Raw genomic sequence first — 17908 nt, 5'->3', positions numbered from 1 at the left:
GCTTTGTGTCGTCTTAATAAAAGCTATTTCGTAATTATTGGAGAAAACTACTAGTAATGGAGACGCAGTATGACAAGTCTGAAGCTACACAATAACCCAAAGGTCACAACCACGTCTGACTCATAGGCTGTTCAAAATATGGACGTGGTGTCCGCGACGTCACACGTTGGTTTCTGAGGAGCCAAAGTGAAGTGGGTGACTCCGGCCATCGCCATTTTGTTTTTTTTGGGAACCAGATGTGACTATTGTGTTATTTGGACAGCCAACTCCTTTGAGTGTCTTTTGGTACTAAGCTAACAAGCCAGGTATGGTGAGCACTGATACCTGCTGATTAGTGCTGTAACGTGGTACAAAGAAAGTAGTACTAGAATTGAACTCGCAGTAAAAAAAACTGGAACACAGTTCTATCAATCAATCAATTGATTCATCATATGAAATCGTACAAGGTGCTGCTCCAGTGAAATGCAATCCGGTTAGCTCCTTCAATTTGTGCATTCGGCACCCGCCTGACACTCTAAGCAGCCACTTAATAATGCATACTGATACGCCTCATTTGAACAGGAGTTAGCAATAGAGACCACAACACGTTTTTTGGACCAGACTGTAAACATGTTTATTTCCGCTGTAAAGCATTTAAACATGGGGGTCTATGGGGATTGACTTGCTTTCGCCGCCAGCCCCAACTGGCCTCCTACGTGCTGACTCACACAAGGTCGCACAGGTTGAGAGCCCTCTAAATATCCCAAAAGACTTGAATCAGAATTGTTGTAACCTTGACAGTAAAAAAGTGGGTTGCAATTCTGGCCTTTTTGTTGGGGGGCTATGGTGTTTCTAGTGGGCAGATTACCATGAAATCTAGATTAACACTGTTACATACAATACCCTGTTAGACACAGGAATTCATTTGATTAAAGTGACAGGAATAGGAATAAAGACAGAGTGGGCGTGCAGAGAGTGCTCTGCAATCAGCCTTGTAGCCTTTAGGATAAATCAACCACAGGCTTCTAACAGAAAATCGGTTCCACTATTTATTCTTCATTTTAACGTTAAGTAAGTCATATTCAAACAGTTTAAAACGACAGGGACCGTGCATATCACAGCAGTCATGTCCAAGGACTAAATGGCTCAAATGCTCAGCGAGAGTTGATGAAGTGCTTTATTAGCAGGTCAAAAGATGTCTTGGTGAAAGCTGGGGTGCATTAAATGAAATATTGACATTTTAGACATCTATCCTGCAATTAGCATGTTTAAATCAGATATCACGATTGTGTTTCAATGAAGCTGGTCCTTACACATTGAAGTCACTGAAATGATGCGACCAATGACAGAAACTTGGTGCAATCATCGACCAATTTCCTCCCAGTTTTCTCTTAGACATTGGAATGTCTTTAAACCGGCAAATCAACAACTAAATGCTTTGTGACAACAAAGACGTCTGGCAGCATGGCTTCCTGTGAGAGTGAGGGACCTGCTTATGTGTTAAAATTGTAAAATGTAAAACCTTTCATTAACTATTAATGTAATCTCTACATTTATCTGAACCACTTGTATCAAAAGAGCAATGAATACGTTGTAGGTCAGCAATCTAACAGGTGTGACAAACTTCAGGAACAAGCTCGGTAAATACTAAATAAGGGGAATTGTGTGAAACGCTCACAGCAGAACCACCCGTTCATCTCTTTGATTTGCTTCTTATTCGGGTTCAAAATGAGGAGGGCGAGCAGAACAACTTCTTCTTCTTCATCCCAAACAACTTCCTCTGCTTCTCCTTCATGCGATCAACAAACGCTCACACTTCCTGCATGGAGATGTTACTTCCACATTGGCTCAGGGTTCTCCTCTCAGATATCCACATCTATAAATGCCGCTGCTAATCTTTCCAGGAGCCAAAACCACATGAATTGAACCTTCTTATTGCACAAATGCACAGCCATCCTAAGAAACTGTCTGCGTGTTTTATTCACAATCCCGCATGAAAGCAGCTTTAAGGACCCTTCATTCTTCACTGTCCTGGTTCACAGGTGACTTTTCATTCTGTAAAAGCCCGTGTCACTTTCTGGACTCGGCTCTATTCCGAACATAACTCATCACTTACGGCAACGTCACCAGTTCCAAAACAGGCTCCATTATCCTGTAAGTGAAACAGGCACCTGCAGAATGATTCATTCAGTCATTCATCATAGGGCTGCTGGTCTTGTCTCTGCTAAACATCAGTCGATGTAGTCTGAACTGGTGCATGAATCATGGGAATAAGACAGTTTCCAGCTGGAATAGACCAATAGTCACCTTGAAATCAAAACAGCAGGGTAGAAAACTAATAATGAACTTCATGCTCAAATTATTTGCTTTCTGTCTCCCTCTCTACAACATGTGTTTGCCAGAAGCAGATAAAAGCCAATTAGATACACAGGTGTATTGCTTTTGGAGCCTGGCTGTAAATGAAAACGTGGGTACATATACCCAAAACTTCTAAATAAAAATATATAATTTTCCACCAACCCATGATTAATTTCCAGGTTGTCATGAAAATAAGCAATGAGAACTCTTAAATATCAGGTGTGAAAAAAGTAATACAAGTAGGGTACATTTTTCCGACCGGAAACGATTCTATTTTGGAAGAAAAAAACGTAAAACCGTCTGAAAATGGAGAGCTAATACGTCAAGGGGAAAAAAAGTGGTCGGTAATGAAGGCATTATTTTTGGTATTTTTATATTATGTTATTACCGGAAAAAACTATTTTCTTTCGGCTGGATACAGGTTCACTTTTTTTTAAATTTAGAGCAGAGAAATGACACCGTGGAAGAAATTCTCCCTGTTATTGTTCCTAAACGGTGCAGGTCGTTGCACGGTTCAAGAAATACACAATAAACCTAATAAGGAAGAAAAAGAAGAGTGAATGCAGCCAATCGCTGCTCTCCTGCTTGATTGCGTATTGATTTGGGTCGGAGCGTCTCTTTCGGCCACCCGGTCTGCGCTCATCAATCATACCGACGCTCGGCACACGTGCGTGCGGATCTCAAGTCCATGGATTTTATACTTTGAGACGCCGGACCTGTGCACTTGAAGGTTGTTGTTTGTTTTTTTAATGACTAGAATTCATTGACCGTGAATGTAACCGGAAACGACGTGGGTTTAGAGATTAGAAAAAAAAGAGACGCGAGTTTGGTGAAAAGTGCAACTCTATTGAATGCGCGGTGATCAGCAGCTGGGTTTCATATATAACACAAAAGGAAAGCCTTTTCATCCGTTTATGATGGGAAGACATATGCGCACTGCGTTTAAAAAAATAAAGGAATAATTCCCTAATTACACAGCAACCCGGAATCCATCAACGAGCTGCTGATTGAGGAGTCCACCTCTAGTCTCTGAACTGGATGCAGCTGCTCGCATCGATCAACGGATTTGATTAAACACCTTCAGACACTTAACACCCTCAGAGGTAAGTTGGGGGAATGCGACCAAAAATATACCTTAAATGAGAAATGAATAGGCTCATTATTTCAGCCTGTTGTTGAATACTTTTGTAATGTCCATATTTAGACATACAAGTCCCCCCTCCCCCCCCCTCCCCCCCCTCTTCCCAACACACGCACCTGTTGTTCGGATCGGTCATGACCCGTGTCTGTCCAAGAGTCTGCATTATTATCTGCTGTATAGTTTTCATGATTGTCTAAGGCAGATGGAGGATTCTGTGGAGAATGTGTGAGGAGAATTAGCCTTGATTCATATTTAGCTTTTGCGTAACGAGATTCCTTAAGGACTGCAGCAGCTACATTGACTGATCCGTGTTTCATTAAGTTAAAAAAAAAATGAATTATTGACCGCTGACCTGCGCGAGATATATGTCTCGAGATAGGCCTGACCCTCATTTACAGCACGCGACGTGCTGTTTGAGACAAAAATAAGCTTGTCTATTTGTCTTCAAATTAAAAGCACTCCCTCATAAAACAAGAGATCGGAGCAGAACGACTTTTATTTAGAAAACGCCTGTTAGCTGTTGCATGTCACACTGATGACGAGCAGCTCACAGGAAGCGTGTTTGTGCGCGCGTGCTTGTGTGTGTGCGTGTGTGTGTGTGTGCGTGCGCGCGCGCGCGCGCGCGTGTTGGTGATCGATGTGCAGCGCTGGGGCCGTGAAGGGCTTCAGCCGAGCTCTCACTGTGGACCCCCCGTCGGGATGCCGGCCGCCCCCGCACCACCACAACCATCCTAATCCTCATCTTCTCGTTGCGCAACGCTTGCACCGCACGGTGGCGCACGCTGTCCCGAAGACGTGTCGCTTGTCTGTGTGATGTGCCGTCACATTCTCCCAGTGTTGACCTGTGGAGCGCTCTGCGCGTGTAATCCTCTGGGATGTGAAGGCTGCGTCACCAGCAGCCTTTCCTGTTTCTTTTCCCCTTTATCTGTCATTCTTGTCTTTGTACTTTCTCCCTGTCTTTTTTTCTCTCTCGTGGGCTCCCGTTGGCCTGTCATTCCTTATTTGTCTGTCTGTCTATACTCGGTCTCTCTCTCTCTCTCTCTCTCTCTCTCTCTCTCTCAGTCTCTGAGTCTCTGCCTGTAGCTATCTCCAGCCTCTCTCTGTGTGTTTTGCGAGCACAGCTGCAGGCGTCTGAGTCTGTCATTGGGACTTGCTAATGAGCCCTCCACTCTGTCTCCCCATGTGGAGAAATGATTGCACTGGAGAGTGAGTGAGAGAGCAAAGAGAGAGAGAGAGAGGGAGAGGGAGGGAGCAAGAGAGTGAGGAGCCAAGGAGTGGAGCATGAGAGGAGCTGTTGTACCTGCTGCTCTCGGTGCTCAAATATTAACAACGTTTTTTCTGGGAACCGATGCCGTTGCTCTGGGACAAGCCCAAACTGTGGAGGCAGCCGGGCTCAGTGGTTTGTGGACAGACAGCCTGCCGCCGCCGCCGCCGCCGCTGCTGCTGCCGGAGGCACTACTGCATCTGAGAGTCTGATGGAGGAGGAGGTCACAGAGCCCGATCCTCGGGCAGCGGATCCCACGGGCATGCCGCCACTGTCGCCGGGGACACACTCTGAGGTAAACGGAGACTTGCCGGGCAACCCATACCTGAGGGACGGGACGGCGGACGTGATGGAGAGTCCGGCGATGGAGCCTTTTGTGCTGCAGGATCCTGCTGCGTACAGCCACCAGTGTGGGTAAGAATGAGCATTGGGAAGGAGAGAAAGAGTCTGTTGCGGCAGCTGGTGATGTGTGCAGAGAGGTGGCACTTCTGTGGGACGCCCCCGTCTCTTTTTTTCCCTCAGTTTTGGAGAGCGTGTGATGATGGGTTGATGAAATGCCTTTGCACTCACTTGGCTGTGTTTTCAAGCAACCTGTGTGCCTCTGCTGCACAGTTCACAGCACTGGGAAGTAAATAGACCTTAAATTGCTCTCACGGAAGGTTCAGGCATGTCTTAATGATCCATACTGATGTTTTTCACCTTTTTATTAACATTGCAGCGACAGAGTTTGAGGCGCATTTGTGTCATTTCATAACTTGGCTTCATTGTACGCAGCACATAGGAACAGATACGGTCGGGTGGTTTGAAAGCAGTTGGTAATTAATCCATCTGCTTTGTTTTTTTTTACCTTGATGGTATTCGTCATCTCTTTTTGTGTTTGCTGCAGCAGCGTTCAGCATTATTCAAGGCTCACTGTGTTTACACAGATTCATGCAGGTGGACGGAGCCATCAGACGGCACCAAGCTGCCTCACTACAACGGAAACGTCAGAGTGTGAGCAGAATACCTCAATTCTGACTGGAGCTCAGGTTCGAGGGTTCTACAGAACTTGGCTGTGTTTTTAACTGTTTTCAAGACCAGTTGTCTTTGTTATCTCGCAGTGATGGGAAAACCGGGAAACCCACTATGGGAATTTGCTGCTGCATTTCTCTCTTTGGGTGGAAACTTTTTCACGTATTCTGCTAATATGACCACACCTCCAATCTGTGATGTCACCGCAGGAATTTGCAAAAGGTGTCCTATGAGTCAGTGTGGTTTTACCCCTGAAGCAAAGCTCACCGTGTCTTTTGGTTTCATAGTGCAGCGTTTTGTCACGATGGCGGGAGAATCGGTAATATCACAACTGGAGAGTATTTCTTAATTGGGGGGAAAAAAGAGCAAAGAACGACACTGATTTCTCTTCTTGCTGGAAAATGTGTTTTCACTCTTCTCCTGATTGGCTTCTGCAAGACTTTGATTGACAGATGGTTCATCCCATCACCTGCCATGTACAACAGTTTCCAATGCAACTTCTAAGAGGGTTCTGTGTGACAGACCATCTGGTGCATCAGGTTAGCAAGGAATGCTAATTCGTCTGTGTGTCTTCAAAGGGGAATTACAACCTGCGGATAACTTGGTGTATTTAAACCAGGACTGGTGTGTCTTCTCAACATGCATTTGAAGACCCCAGTGCCATGGTCCTCTTCACAATGTTGATTTTGTGGCCGGAGAGTTTGCTGTGGGTACACAGCGTTCTGCTTGTGTCCTCCTCAGTATCGGCCCTGTTGCTTACTGGCTTGTTGTGCTGTTGGTCTGTAGTGAGAAATTGCCATCTGGCTCCTTTGTCAGGCAGGGGGCTTTGAATCAAGCTGTGCTCTTTTTCATCAGGTTGTGCACTCTTCAATAGCCAAGACTCAGAACTGGTGGTGTGCTCATGGACTGATCAGGCATTTTATATATAGAGAGACACTCGCAGCACTGATGATGTGCAATTCTGTTTTTAAAAAGTATCAATACAGAGACGATCAGTGCGTACAAATAGTCTGTTTAACTGTCAGGCTACACAGTGTCTAGTTGGACATGTAGTGATTACTGCTCCTTTTTATTCAAAAGGACAAACCACTGGATACGTTGAATATCGACGTTTCTGAACCGAGAAAAATTTCATAAATGCGTTTATCACCCTCATATCACACTTGCACAAACGTGTGGCTCAATGCCACGTGGTTAACGTTTTGAAGCGATTGGTTACGCTTATGCCCCTAAAAGTACTTGAGGACAGAAATAAAAGATTATAGGATTCTTCCTCTGTGCTGGTTCAGCCTTCTCTGCCGGTTGCCCCTCTTTCTCTCTCGTCACCGTTGGAGCTCTTCATCCGTATTCCCTGGCTCAAGTAAATACGGGCCGCCATCGAATTCAAAGACCTCGTCCACATTGTAGAAATCTTCTAAATATTCAGCCGTGACATTGAAAATCTTTTAGATAACACTGAGCTACGCTATCTGTACCGCAACATAACGAACTCTGCCCGGCCGGTACACGTTTCTGCTGTTGTCTTCCGGCAACACGTCATCTCATTTCCGAACGAGACTTCTCCTTTGAGCGAGACTCTTGTGCTGTCAGACGCTCATGATAACCATCGGAGCCGGTCGGCGGCAAAAACGAGCACTATTAGTGGATGTAAATTGACGGTGCCAAATTCCCCAGAAAGTATTACGTTGCAGCCCTTAAGCGACACTGGACCAATTCCAGAAATAGTTGGACCTTTTATAGTCATTTAAGCACAGAAATATGGGCAAATTCAACCACACTTCCATGTTGTAGGACACTAATCTGTGATGTCTCGTTGCTGGACACAGAGAAATGAGTTCATCCTGCCTTCCCGCCAGCTCTTTGAGGACATTAATGGCACTTTAATGGCAACAGCGTGATTGCGGCTTACCGCCTTCTTGCTCCAAGGTCAAAGTGTTTTGATTAGTCGTGTCATCTTTGTCTTATCCTTGAGATGACCGTACAAGCAGTGCTCTCCCAGTAAAGGCATGCATGCATGCAACTTTAGTGGAGATGGTTTTTATTTATGTGTCTGCTCTGTAATTGGGTTCAGTTCTGCCGCGACCCAGGCTTAACAGCCCTGGAAAGACTTAAAAGGACTAATGATGCAGTAATGGTTTATTCTACCGACCGGCTACCTTCCAATGGTTTTATTGTGGGTGACTGGAAATACTCATTAAAAAGAAAGCAAGATTATATATGCTCTCAATGGTTTTATTAAATGTATCATTTTCTAACAGACACTCTTGAGACCTTAAAAATCAGAATCACATTTATTGGACACCTATGCATGCACATACAAGAAATCTGACTCCGTCTTTCTGCAGCTTTCTCAATGTATTTACACAGAAATAGAAATGATATCTCGAGACAAGGACAACAAATGAGGTAACTGAATAGATATACATAGACTATATGATTGTCTATACTTTGTGCCTGTAACGTGACTATACACTGTGAATGTGAGATTTATATTGACAGTGACTGATGCGTACATATTTAAAAATAATTTGTCCGTTCAAAAATGTCTAATGTAAAATGATCTATAACTGCAACAGTGGATATTCTGTTAGAGGGTTCATGACAGTAGAACTGATATTTGGTGTGTTTTTTGCTTCTGTTCTGAGTAACTGTTGGTCATTGTCCAAATTTAGGCGTTACCATTAAATCCAGCAATGTATGCAGCCATCCTTTATGCATCTTGGGTACTGCGTTTCTGCATGCTGTCTGAGAACATGTTTAATAGGAACCAGATATGTCGACTTTTATTATGACTTCTGTAATCAGGTAATTAGATCTTCAGATGAACATCTCTTTTTATTTCAGAACCTTTTCCTCAGTTATTCTTTGACCTGTCAATCCTTAACGCACCGGTTACGTGTACTCAGGTGGAACTGGTTTGTGGAGTAATATGCTGGAAAATTGTAAGATTTCAAAGTCTGCAATCAACTGTTCGCTTAAGGAGTCAAACTTAACCGTCTCTAGTAACTCTAAGAAATGAATAGACTGGTTTGACGGGGTGATTATCATCTGGGAACATGTTTAGGTTTAAATTTGGAGCACAAGAAAGCGCGGAGCTTGAGGTTGTCCCTGTGGTTAAATGCCCCAGGTCTAACCACAGGTAGAGCAGCCATCAATAACCATGTGTGGTGAGTTGGACTTGTATAAATACCAATATCCAGATATACTAGTTTTAATTCTTTATTATAAGCTTTCTTCTTAATTGAAGTGGTTGCTCTACGATGAACCTGAAAAGCCTTGATCAATGCAATCGTTTGTTTTCCAGTGGTGTCTGGTTTCCCACTGTGTGGTGCAATCGCTATTTTAGAGTTGTTTGAGAGCTAATAGGTCAATACATGTAATTGGCGTTCTGCCAAGTGATTCACATGGTGTTCCTGCACAATAGACTCAAAGAGTCCTCTCGGAGAGCTAATCCCCCTAAATAAACGTACATGAACATTAAACCATAGTTAAAGGAAATGTTTACCACCTTTTTTCATGTGGATGCCATCAGTTCTGATGGTAAATGTAGTCCATTTGAAGCAATAAATTCCACAATCTATGCTATATTGACTGCTCACGGAGCCAGCAGTGCCTACATGTACCAGGATGCATTGCCCGCGAGTTCAGAGGCTCTGTAGTTTGAACTGTTGTGAACCAAGACCGCAACAAGTCTTACAATCTTATTGTAAGCAAAATAGCTTACAGTAACATTAGGTGATAAAAGCACACTCAATGGTCATCTGTCCTGTTGGTCTTGGTTGTATTTACCACTTTATCTTCGGGATACAGACGAGGGTTTTCAGCACACTTCTGTCCAAGTGAGGAGTAAAACTTTCATGCCCTTTTAACGCACACACACACACAGGCTCTCTGGAGGTTAATTGGCGTCGGCATCCAACTAAAACCACCCACGCTGATATTAATTGCAGCAGAATGATTGTTTCCTTTGGCATCAGAGGGCAACTTGAGCAAAGGCACCACCAGTCAGTGTTTGCCTTCTGCAGCTCAGGTTGTGGAGGGTCCCCCGCTTTCCTCCTCGCTGCATCCTTGTCCATAAAATCATCTGCGCTCATATTTTGGGATGGCATTTTCTCAGTTTGCAATGCAAGCAAGGAGAACGTGGACTTTGTTTTTGAGCAGCATCGAGAACACACTCGTATCTGGCTACCCAGAGAAATCCAAGCTGAAATAGCAGCCTGTAGTTCTTCCTTGTATCCAGATACATCACTGTCACATCAAATGGCCGCATGGGATGCAGCTTGGCACAAGGGGCTGCAGGTGTTTTTCGCACTATATCCCTAACTCAGATAGGTAGAAATAAGGTTGGAAAAACTGCACATTTGGCATTTAAAGCAACAAATACAACATGAGGTGGAGGTTGGGGCGGAGGCGGAAGCTGCAGCAGCAAACGATATGACAACAAATAACTTCATGTATGGTTCATTCTTGCCGGTGGAAACGTCCGATGAAACGATGTCGTCAGATGATTTACAACAGAACTAAATGGACCTGGTGTTGGGATTGTTTTCTCTTCTACTCAAATGATTGGTTTACAAACGCATCGATTCATTCAGTTAAGTGTTTCACGTATTACTGAAAATACTTTTGCACTTTCCGACAGCACATCCCTGACCCGAGTCTGCGTCTTTGAACATTTTTCCGGTCCTTGTTGCCGAAACGCATGTCCGTCCTCTGCTCCTCTGCTCGGCGCTGGTTAGTGCAGGCTTTTAGGTGGATAAGCAGATTACTTAAGAATGCACGGCCAAAGGGTCAGAAACGTGTGAGAACTCACAATGGAGGCCACAGTTGCCCTCCATGCTCAAAGAACAAAGCACACAACACACACAGCTGACTTTAGCCATTGTTAAACCAAAGGGCAAAGGTTTGAGCTGCATGACATTACTGCCTCTAATTTAGCCCCCTGAGGTTTTTCCTCTCCACACTCGAGTTATCCAACACTGAATGCACAGTCTGCTCCTGAAGAATGTACTGTAATGAAATGTATGTAAATTCTGTCCCTTGCATGGCAAATCGCTCTGATCAATATTTCGTCATGTTGGCCGCGGCGATGCAAAAGCGACGATGGTGTACAGCTGCGTCAAACAGCTGACAGCTTATGGGTCGGCTGGAAACGATAATATGGAATGAACGGACAAGAGGGATGATTGTAATATTCATAATGACAACTGAGAGATGACTGAATAATTGATGAATTAGGAAATGAGAAATCCTTAGAATACGTTGCGAGGAAAGCTGGTTGTGAAGGAAAGCTCAAGGCGTCGTTGCAGACGTCTTGATATGCATGCTTATTAAACTGACAAACAAGAAAGATGCAGGGGCCAGTTTTCAATTTGTGAGGAAACTGATGGCTGGCAGCTCCAAAAAGTGAAACACACCGCTAAAAATGAGCCAATGGATTCAAAGACTAACAAAATCTAGGTTGGCAGGTTGTGAAAAAATGTCTTTGCTGGTGTGTATCCTCCAGCTTTACTTGCTCTGACTTTTTGTGTTATTCTGTAATACGTCCCGATGGGTTATTAATAATGACTTACTCATGTTTTATAAGAGAAGACTAAAAGAACAGCAAGAATAAACTAGATTGTGAAAGTATCCAACGGGAAAGAAGACACCCCAGTGTTGCCAACGGGTCACCTGCATTCTCTGCAATCGGGGGGCGGCTCCTCTGGTTGCAAAAAAGAAGTTTCTTTGTATAGAAGTCTGAGAAAAAAAACCCTATTTAGTAAGTTATGGTCCCATTTAGAGTAAAATAGACCATAAAGCAGAGTACGCTTTAAGGTGCGACTACTTTGTGATTGACGCTTCCGTTCTGTCCTATTTTAAAGGCCTTAATGTGTTTGCATTTGCTATTAGCCAACTCAGAAATGGCCTTCTACTGATAAAGCATCAATAACTTTAATAAAACATAGGTTACAACTTATAAACCCTTCACTTTAAATATGTCTTATTACAGAACAGTATGTGTAGTTCAGCGATGATTCTCCTGGCAAATGTGTGGTGTGTGTGTATATACTTGTTTTAAAAAGAGATGGGTAGGAGGAAACTAGCAACATTACCAGTTGAAGAATTAGACTCATTCGCCTCAAGAGAGCACTATTTGGTGATTTGGACAGCGACACTACTAAAACTTCAGTTTGCTGCTGCGGATGCTGCTGAAATGCCAAAGAACTTGTCCTCTAGTTTCATGAAAGAGCGTGTTTCACCTTCAGGTGTTTGTGTCATCAAAGCTCTTGTGGTTGTGAGGCTGACTTGACTCTGCAGAAATATGATGTTGAGATCAATGAGAAAAGAGACAAACTCACTGAGAAGCTTCAGAAGCAGTTCAGCGTTCTGCACGGCTCTGTCGGCGTAATGTCTCGGCTCGGTTCTGTCTCAGAAGCATCTCCTCAAAGTGCTCATCGAGACCAAATCCAATTAGAGAAGGAAGCAGTCGCCCGAATCTCTCTGCTCTATGTGCTCTTATCCCCCCCCCCCCCCCATGCCCTTGGGTTTCCATTTATTGAATAATTAATTGCCTCCGTCACATTCACACATACAGTACACACATTTGCGTGTACTCTCGCGCGCAGACACACACATTCGTCACATTTACCCCTGAGTTATAAAAGTCTCCTTCACTGTGCGACTTTCCATTTAGCGAATGAGTTCTGCCTCATTTGCGGATCTCGTTCATGCTGTCCCCCTCGGACGTTGCTCCAGCAATATCACAAATGGACAAACCAGCTCCCTGTTGCAGATTATGGGTTCACATTTTTATGTCAGCCTGGTCTCCCAAAAAAATACATTCCCACACAACACAACTGCACTGTCAATTATGTCTCGAGGGAAATGTATTTTCTCCCGGATTCAGTTTGTTTTTGACGCATCGCCAATACGTTTCTAATCAGTGTTGACTTACTTTAACTATACGTCCAAAACTTATTTTCATTAATTTAATTCAATCTAATCCGGGGGAAATTGCATCTTATTTGAAACTCAATCAAGAATGCAGCGTAGCTGTATGGGAACCATAGACTGTATATAGGAATTGGACGCAGTCATCGTGACGTCACCCATTTGTTTGTGGACTGCCGTTATGAAGCCTCAAGTTCGACGATTTTGCCGTCAGCATCTTGAATTACGGCCGTCGCCATGTTTTTTTTTTTTCAACCAACGAACTCTGGTAGCTGCAGCGACCTGTCAATCACACCGTAGCCCCGCCCTAAAGCATACTCTGCTTTATGGTCTGTTTGACTCTAAATGGACCATCATTTACTAAATGAACATCATGTTGTATTGAAGAAGACTTGAAACTAGAGATTGAGACCATAAACTCATGTTTACAATGTTTACTGAGGTAATAAATCGAGAGAAGTAGAGTCATTTTCTCAGACTTCTATACAATGTGACTTATTTTTGCAACCAGAGTCGCCGCCCCCTGCTGGTCAATAGAGATAATGCAGGTTTTAAGACATTTCCGCATTGGCTTCACTCTGCAGAACCGGAGGTTGCCCCCTGATGGGAGCATTATTTTGTAGGAGACATGGTTGTGTTTTTACCTTACTTTTAAGTTTGGTTGAAAAGAGGCTCTATGCCCCTTGCAGGTCAATTCTTCCATTTGTATTCTTGGCTAATTTGAATGCCTGATAACAGGATGTAATGTTGCAGTGAAATGGGAGTTTCACCTTGCTGATAACCTGCTTTTAGAAACATGTGTAATGTGTGGAGTTTCTAATTACCGTTTTGTGTTCTGAATTAATCCTCCAAAAAAAAAGAACACCCAAGAGAGAGATTTCTTCAGCGCTTCCCTTTCCCCAACTAAATGTTATCTTCTGTTGCCTCTCAGGGAGAAGATGCCGTTCCACCACGTGACGGCAGGCCTGCTCTACAAGGGGAACTACCTGAGCCGCTCGCTGTCAGACAGCGACAGCGACATGCTGGCCAGCATCACCGTGGAGGAGCTTGATGGTAAAGCATCTCAATAAACTGTCTGGCTGCTGTCCTGCCTTATGCTTAATGTCCATTTAAAGAGGTTTGGCTGCTGCTGCCTGCCGTTCAAACCCCCGTATTGGCAATATTGAACTTAAAATGAAGATGAGCAGATGATAGATTTTAACATCTACTGTGTGTCGTTAATGTAACAAAACTCGTAATCTAAATCAGGGCTGTCAAAATATCAGATTGTCACTACACGGTTATCAGGGCGAAAAATAATTCTATTGCAATATCTATAGAAAGAATTTGGTGAACAAAAATGATTTGCTTTCACTGACTTTATTTTCAAGTAACAGTCCGCTCTATAGTGCAGGAAAGACGACACACTTGAACTAAAAGACTTGCACCTGCAGTGTAGTGCTGCATATAAATGATTATAAACCCACTGCAGCTTCATGGTTAGTTACGCTTCATGCCGGCTTGAGGCGGCTGTAGAACCAGAACCGAGGGGAACAGTGACCAAAAGTTCAACAACAACAACAACAACAACAACAACAACAACAACAACAACAACAACAACAACGTCGGCTGCAATTGAAAAGCAACAAAGATGTTGAGGATTTCTGTCGTTGTAATGAACAGGAGGAGAGCCACAGCCTGTCATGTGATTTTAAGGCGGATCAGACGGTCACACAGTGGGAGTCACTGCGTGTATTATTTTGGGAAACAAGCCTCTACACGCTGCAGAATCCCAAACCCACACGGAGCTTCGTTTCCTGTTTCTTAACAGACCCACAAATGATGTGGCGTACCGGAGGGCCACACGCACACAGGCTTTGTCTTAAAGAGACAGGTGCTGATCCGAGTCTCCCCAGTGGCTTTTTACAGGCGATAACTCTTTAAGAGTAGGTAGTTAGTGCTATGAAACCAGCAGCGTCGTCCTCACCTGAGCCAACAAAGCACAATAACGCTTTACTCTCCACGTAGTTTATCTCACCGGAAGCATTCGCCGACCGCTGGCTTCTGTCTCTTGACTTGACAATCTGTGCCGTTGCTGAGGCTGTGTTTTATGAACCCTTTGTTTTCCAGCCTGTCTCAGAGTAATCACCTGGGCTGCTAGAACAAAAACTGATCAATTACAGTCTGCAGCAGTGGTAGCCTCATCGGCAGCAAGCAAGCAAACAAACTAGACTCGAAATACCGCCAAAATACTTATCCATTGATGCGACATTAAGCATGCCGCCTGGAAAATTGGCTACAGAGCGCACGTTAATAGCCAGATACTCTGTCAGGGCGGAGCTTTAATATGCATGGAGATATTTGCAGCGTGTCAAATTGTCATTCCCGTTTCAGCGGGTTTAATGTCTGGCGAGAAAGAAACCGCTTATGGTTCAAGGGCCCTCATGAGGGCAACTAAACGTGGTGAAGATGACAAACACTAATTACTGTATCAGTATACACTATTCACTATACACTTAGCTGTTGGATGAGCGGTGGTGGTGTCACCGTGGGCTCGCAGCTAGAAGGTCAACAGATGTTTAGACTCTGTCTAGTTATCCGAGTGGGAGAAATTAGCCATTCACACCTCTAACGGTTATTGGAGTGCTTGTCGCAGAGGCACCCGTGAAATATCGCAACCCTTGTTCTCAGTGTCATAAACCAGCATAGTAGCTGGGATCACAGTGATGTGTTCATTGGGGATAAATGTTGAAGAAACAAATTCTCATAGAAAAAAGCAAAAGCTCTTTCGCTCACGGTAATGACATTATGCAAATCATTACGCTTCCTGTTTGAGCCCCACAAAGCATGGCAGTTGTAGCAGCCAAACTGGAAACTTTATCAAATTAGAACAAGCTTTCATATGCCTGGTGCACTGACATCCTCATGTATCCCATCATACACAGATATTTGCACTGGTTTTGAAAACCTTTTGGACAAAGAGTAAAAAAAACTAAAATAATTGCAGTTGTTGTTTATTTTAAATCAAAAGAGACAGACAGGCAATGTGGACATATATTCTTTCATCAGACACCATTAAAGCGTTCCTACCGGTCTTGTCTCTCTCTTGAGTCATTAGTCTCCTGTACTGCACGTGTCCCACCGGCGCACCTTCTCCCCGCTGCTGCTTATACAGCGTCCGCATTCTGCACATTCAACACTTCTGCCTCGCAATATTTAAAGAGGCAATTTACAGTATTTGTCCATTTTAGAAAGCTCGCTGCAGCAGGGCGAGCTGTCACACGGCGGAGAGTGTGGAATCAGTCAGCTGGTGTGTTTTGGTAAATGTCTCGGCTCTACGGAGAAGCTGCTGTTGCCTGGGCCTAGAGTCTTTTTTTTGATGGTGGGGATAACGCCTTAAGATTCATTCAGACAGTTACTGTCCAGCGTGCTGAGCAAATAGGGGCCACTTTTGTCATTTGAGCTTTTGACAAATCCTTTGCATCACCTTCACGTGTTTTTGGTGCCCATAGAGTCGACACTGTCATCGCAGCAGGAAGGAGAGTTGCATGTGCCATGTACCGTCTTTAAATCGGCATTTAAAGTTGGTAATTTGTTCTTCGGAACAGAATTAAAAAAACGTGTTTCCTTTGATCTTTCAGTTAATATTTGTGATCACACTCCCTGCCAAGAACTGGCTGCAGAGCCGAGCCTCTGACATGCGATCGCCCAAACGAAGGAGCTGGCTTTGTAGATTTAGTTTGATCATTTGCACCCAAATGCCAGTTAGTTAATCTAGTTTTTCTTCATTAGCTCTAAAAGCAATGAACCTAAATTTTCATCTTTGTCTTCGCTGTCATTTATTTATCACATTGGCGATGCCATGGCACACAGCCTCCTTTTTGTAGGTCTGTTCCAGAGACGCTCTTCCCTCGCCTCATGACACGAGTGCATCCTTTGTGCCGTCTGAGAGCAGATGCGTACATCATTTATTGCAGCTCAATTGTTAATGCAAAGACATATTTTTTTGTTCCAGTATGATTCAGGCAGGAGACTAGTCCTCTACTAACTGAATGCAATCCTCTTTCCTCTCTGTGTGCTCTCTGGGCTGTTCTTAGGCTCTTGCAGGGGAAACTCTGATCATATGCCAGACTTGTGTCCTGAAAGATAAAACTGAGCTGTTTGTGCAAACACTTACAGTCGTGCCAGGTTTCATGAGCTACAACAATTTAGGGGATGTGAAGTTCTTATAAATTGACCACTATCTCAACTTGAAGTCCTCGTCTGTAAATCACTTTTGATAAAGACATTAAAATGTTCCCTTTTACATAATAAACAATAAATGATGGTAAGAGGTTGGTGAATAACTTCTAACTCGTTCAGTCTTTTGATGTGCTGTAGCGCTCTTCCTCGTGTGACTTGTGCTTTGTTAGTCACATTGATGCTGACTGATGTTGGTACTTTACAGGCCAAAGGCTGCACAAGGCCAGCGACTTTCGTTTACATGTGTGCATTTAGGGAAACTTCTTTCTTTAGGGCTTTCTTCGGCAAATCAAATGTTAACTGCATTTTCTGTGCCCTTAGCCAGAATGTCCATTAATTGGGCAGTTGGAACAGCAGGACAGGAATGCATTTTTAGGGAGTATCAGAGTACCGAGCCAAAATTGTATGGATGTGATATGATTGCTGTCATTGTTGTACAGCCTGGCTGGAAATTGACACCACTAGTGTGTGTGTGTGTGTGTGTGTGTGTGTGTGTGTGTGTGTGTGTGTGTGTGTGTTTTTTTTTTTCTGGAGCTGATGATAAAACTAGCTAACGAGTGAGTCATCTTGTTACTTTCTCATCTCTGTTGTGCAGGATGTTCGGACCGGGTAGTGCGTGACACCTTTTGATGTTGTTCCTGTTCAACATAAATGATGTGACTACAGAATATCTGATTGGCGCACACACTCGCCGATACCCGATCCAGCATTTTAGGCCGTATCGCAGCCATTTACGATTCTGGTATCCGAACATTTTTGTTCGATTTCCTGACTAAACACTGTATACACTCCATACAGCATACTGGGTTTAGAGAGAGCTCCGGTCTGGGTCTAACTGCAGTAGCAAGTACACTGCACCACATGTTGAGCCGTATCTGTATCCACAGAAAACGAATTTCAGGCAGACTTAACAATAAAGAAGTCCTGGAGACATTGAGGCTTTACAGCAAAAACTGAAATATGTTATTTTATTAAAGGTTTAATGAAAGCGCAGTGGAAGA

At 43.8% G+C, this 17908-nt stretch overlaps 1 protein-coding gene across 1 annotated transcript in view; it reads left to right on the top strand.

Moving 5' to 3' along the window:
• Window positions 1-4953: 4953 nt before the first annotated feature.
• LOC306701297 (calcium-binding protein 8-like) overlaps window positions 4954-17908 on the top strand; it is a gene marked incomplete at both ends in the record, with an annotated part of 61571 nt that continues 48616 nt past the window's right edge. The window contains 2 exons of the mRNA XM_079166569.1: window positions 4954-5156; window positions 13618-13739. Coding sequence (XP_079022695.1) covers window positions 4954-5156; window positions 13618-13739 — 325 coding nt within the window. The remainder of the gene's footprint in view (window positions 5157-13617; window positions 13740-17908) is intronic.

This window comes from Pholis gunnellus (assembly GCF_910591455.1).
Source record: "Pholis gunnellus genome assembly, chromosome: 9".
NCBI lineage: Eukaryota > Metazoa > Chordata > Actinopteri > Perciformes > Pholidae > Pholis > Pholis gunnellus.
The sequence above is the reverse complement of the archived record's forward strand: the minus strand, read 5'-3'. Positions and strand labels throughout refer to the sequence as shown.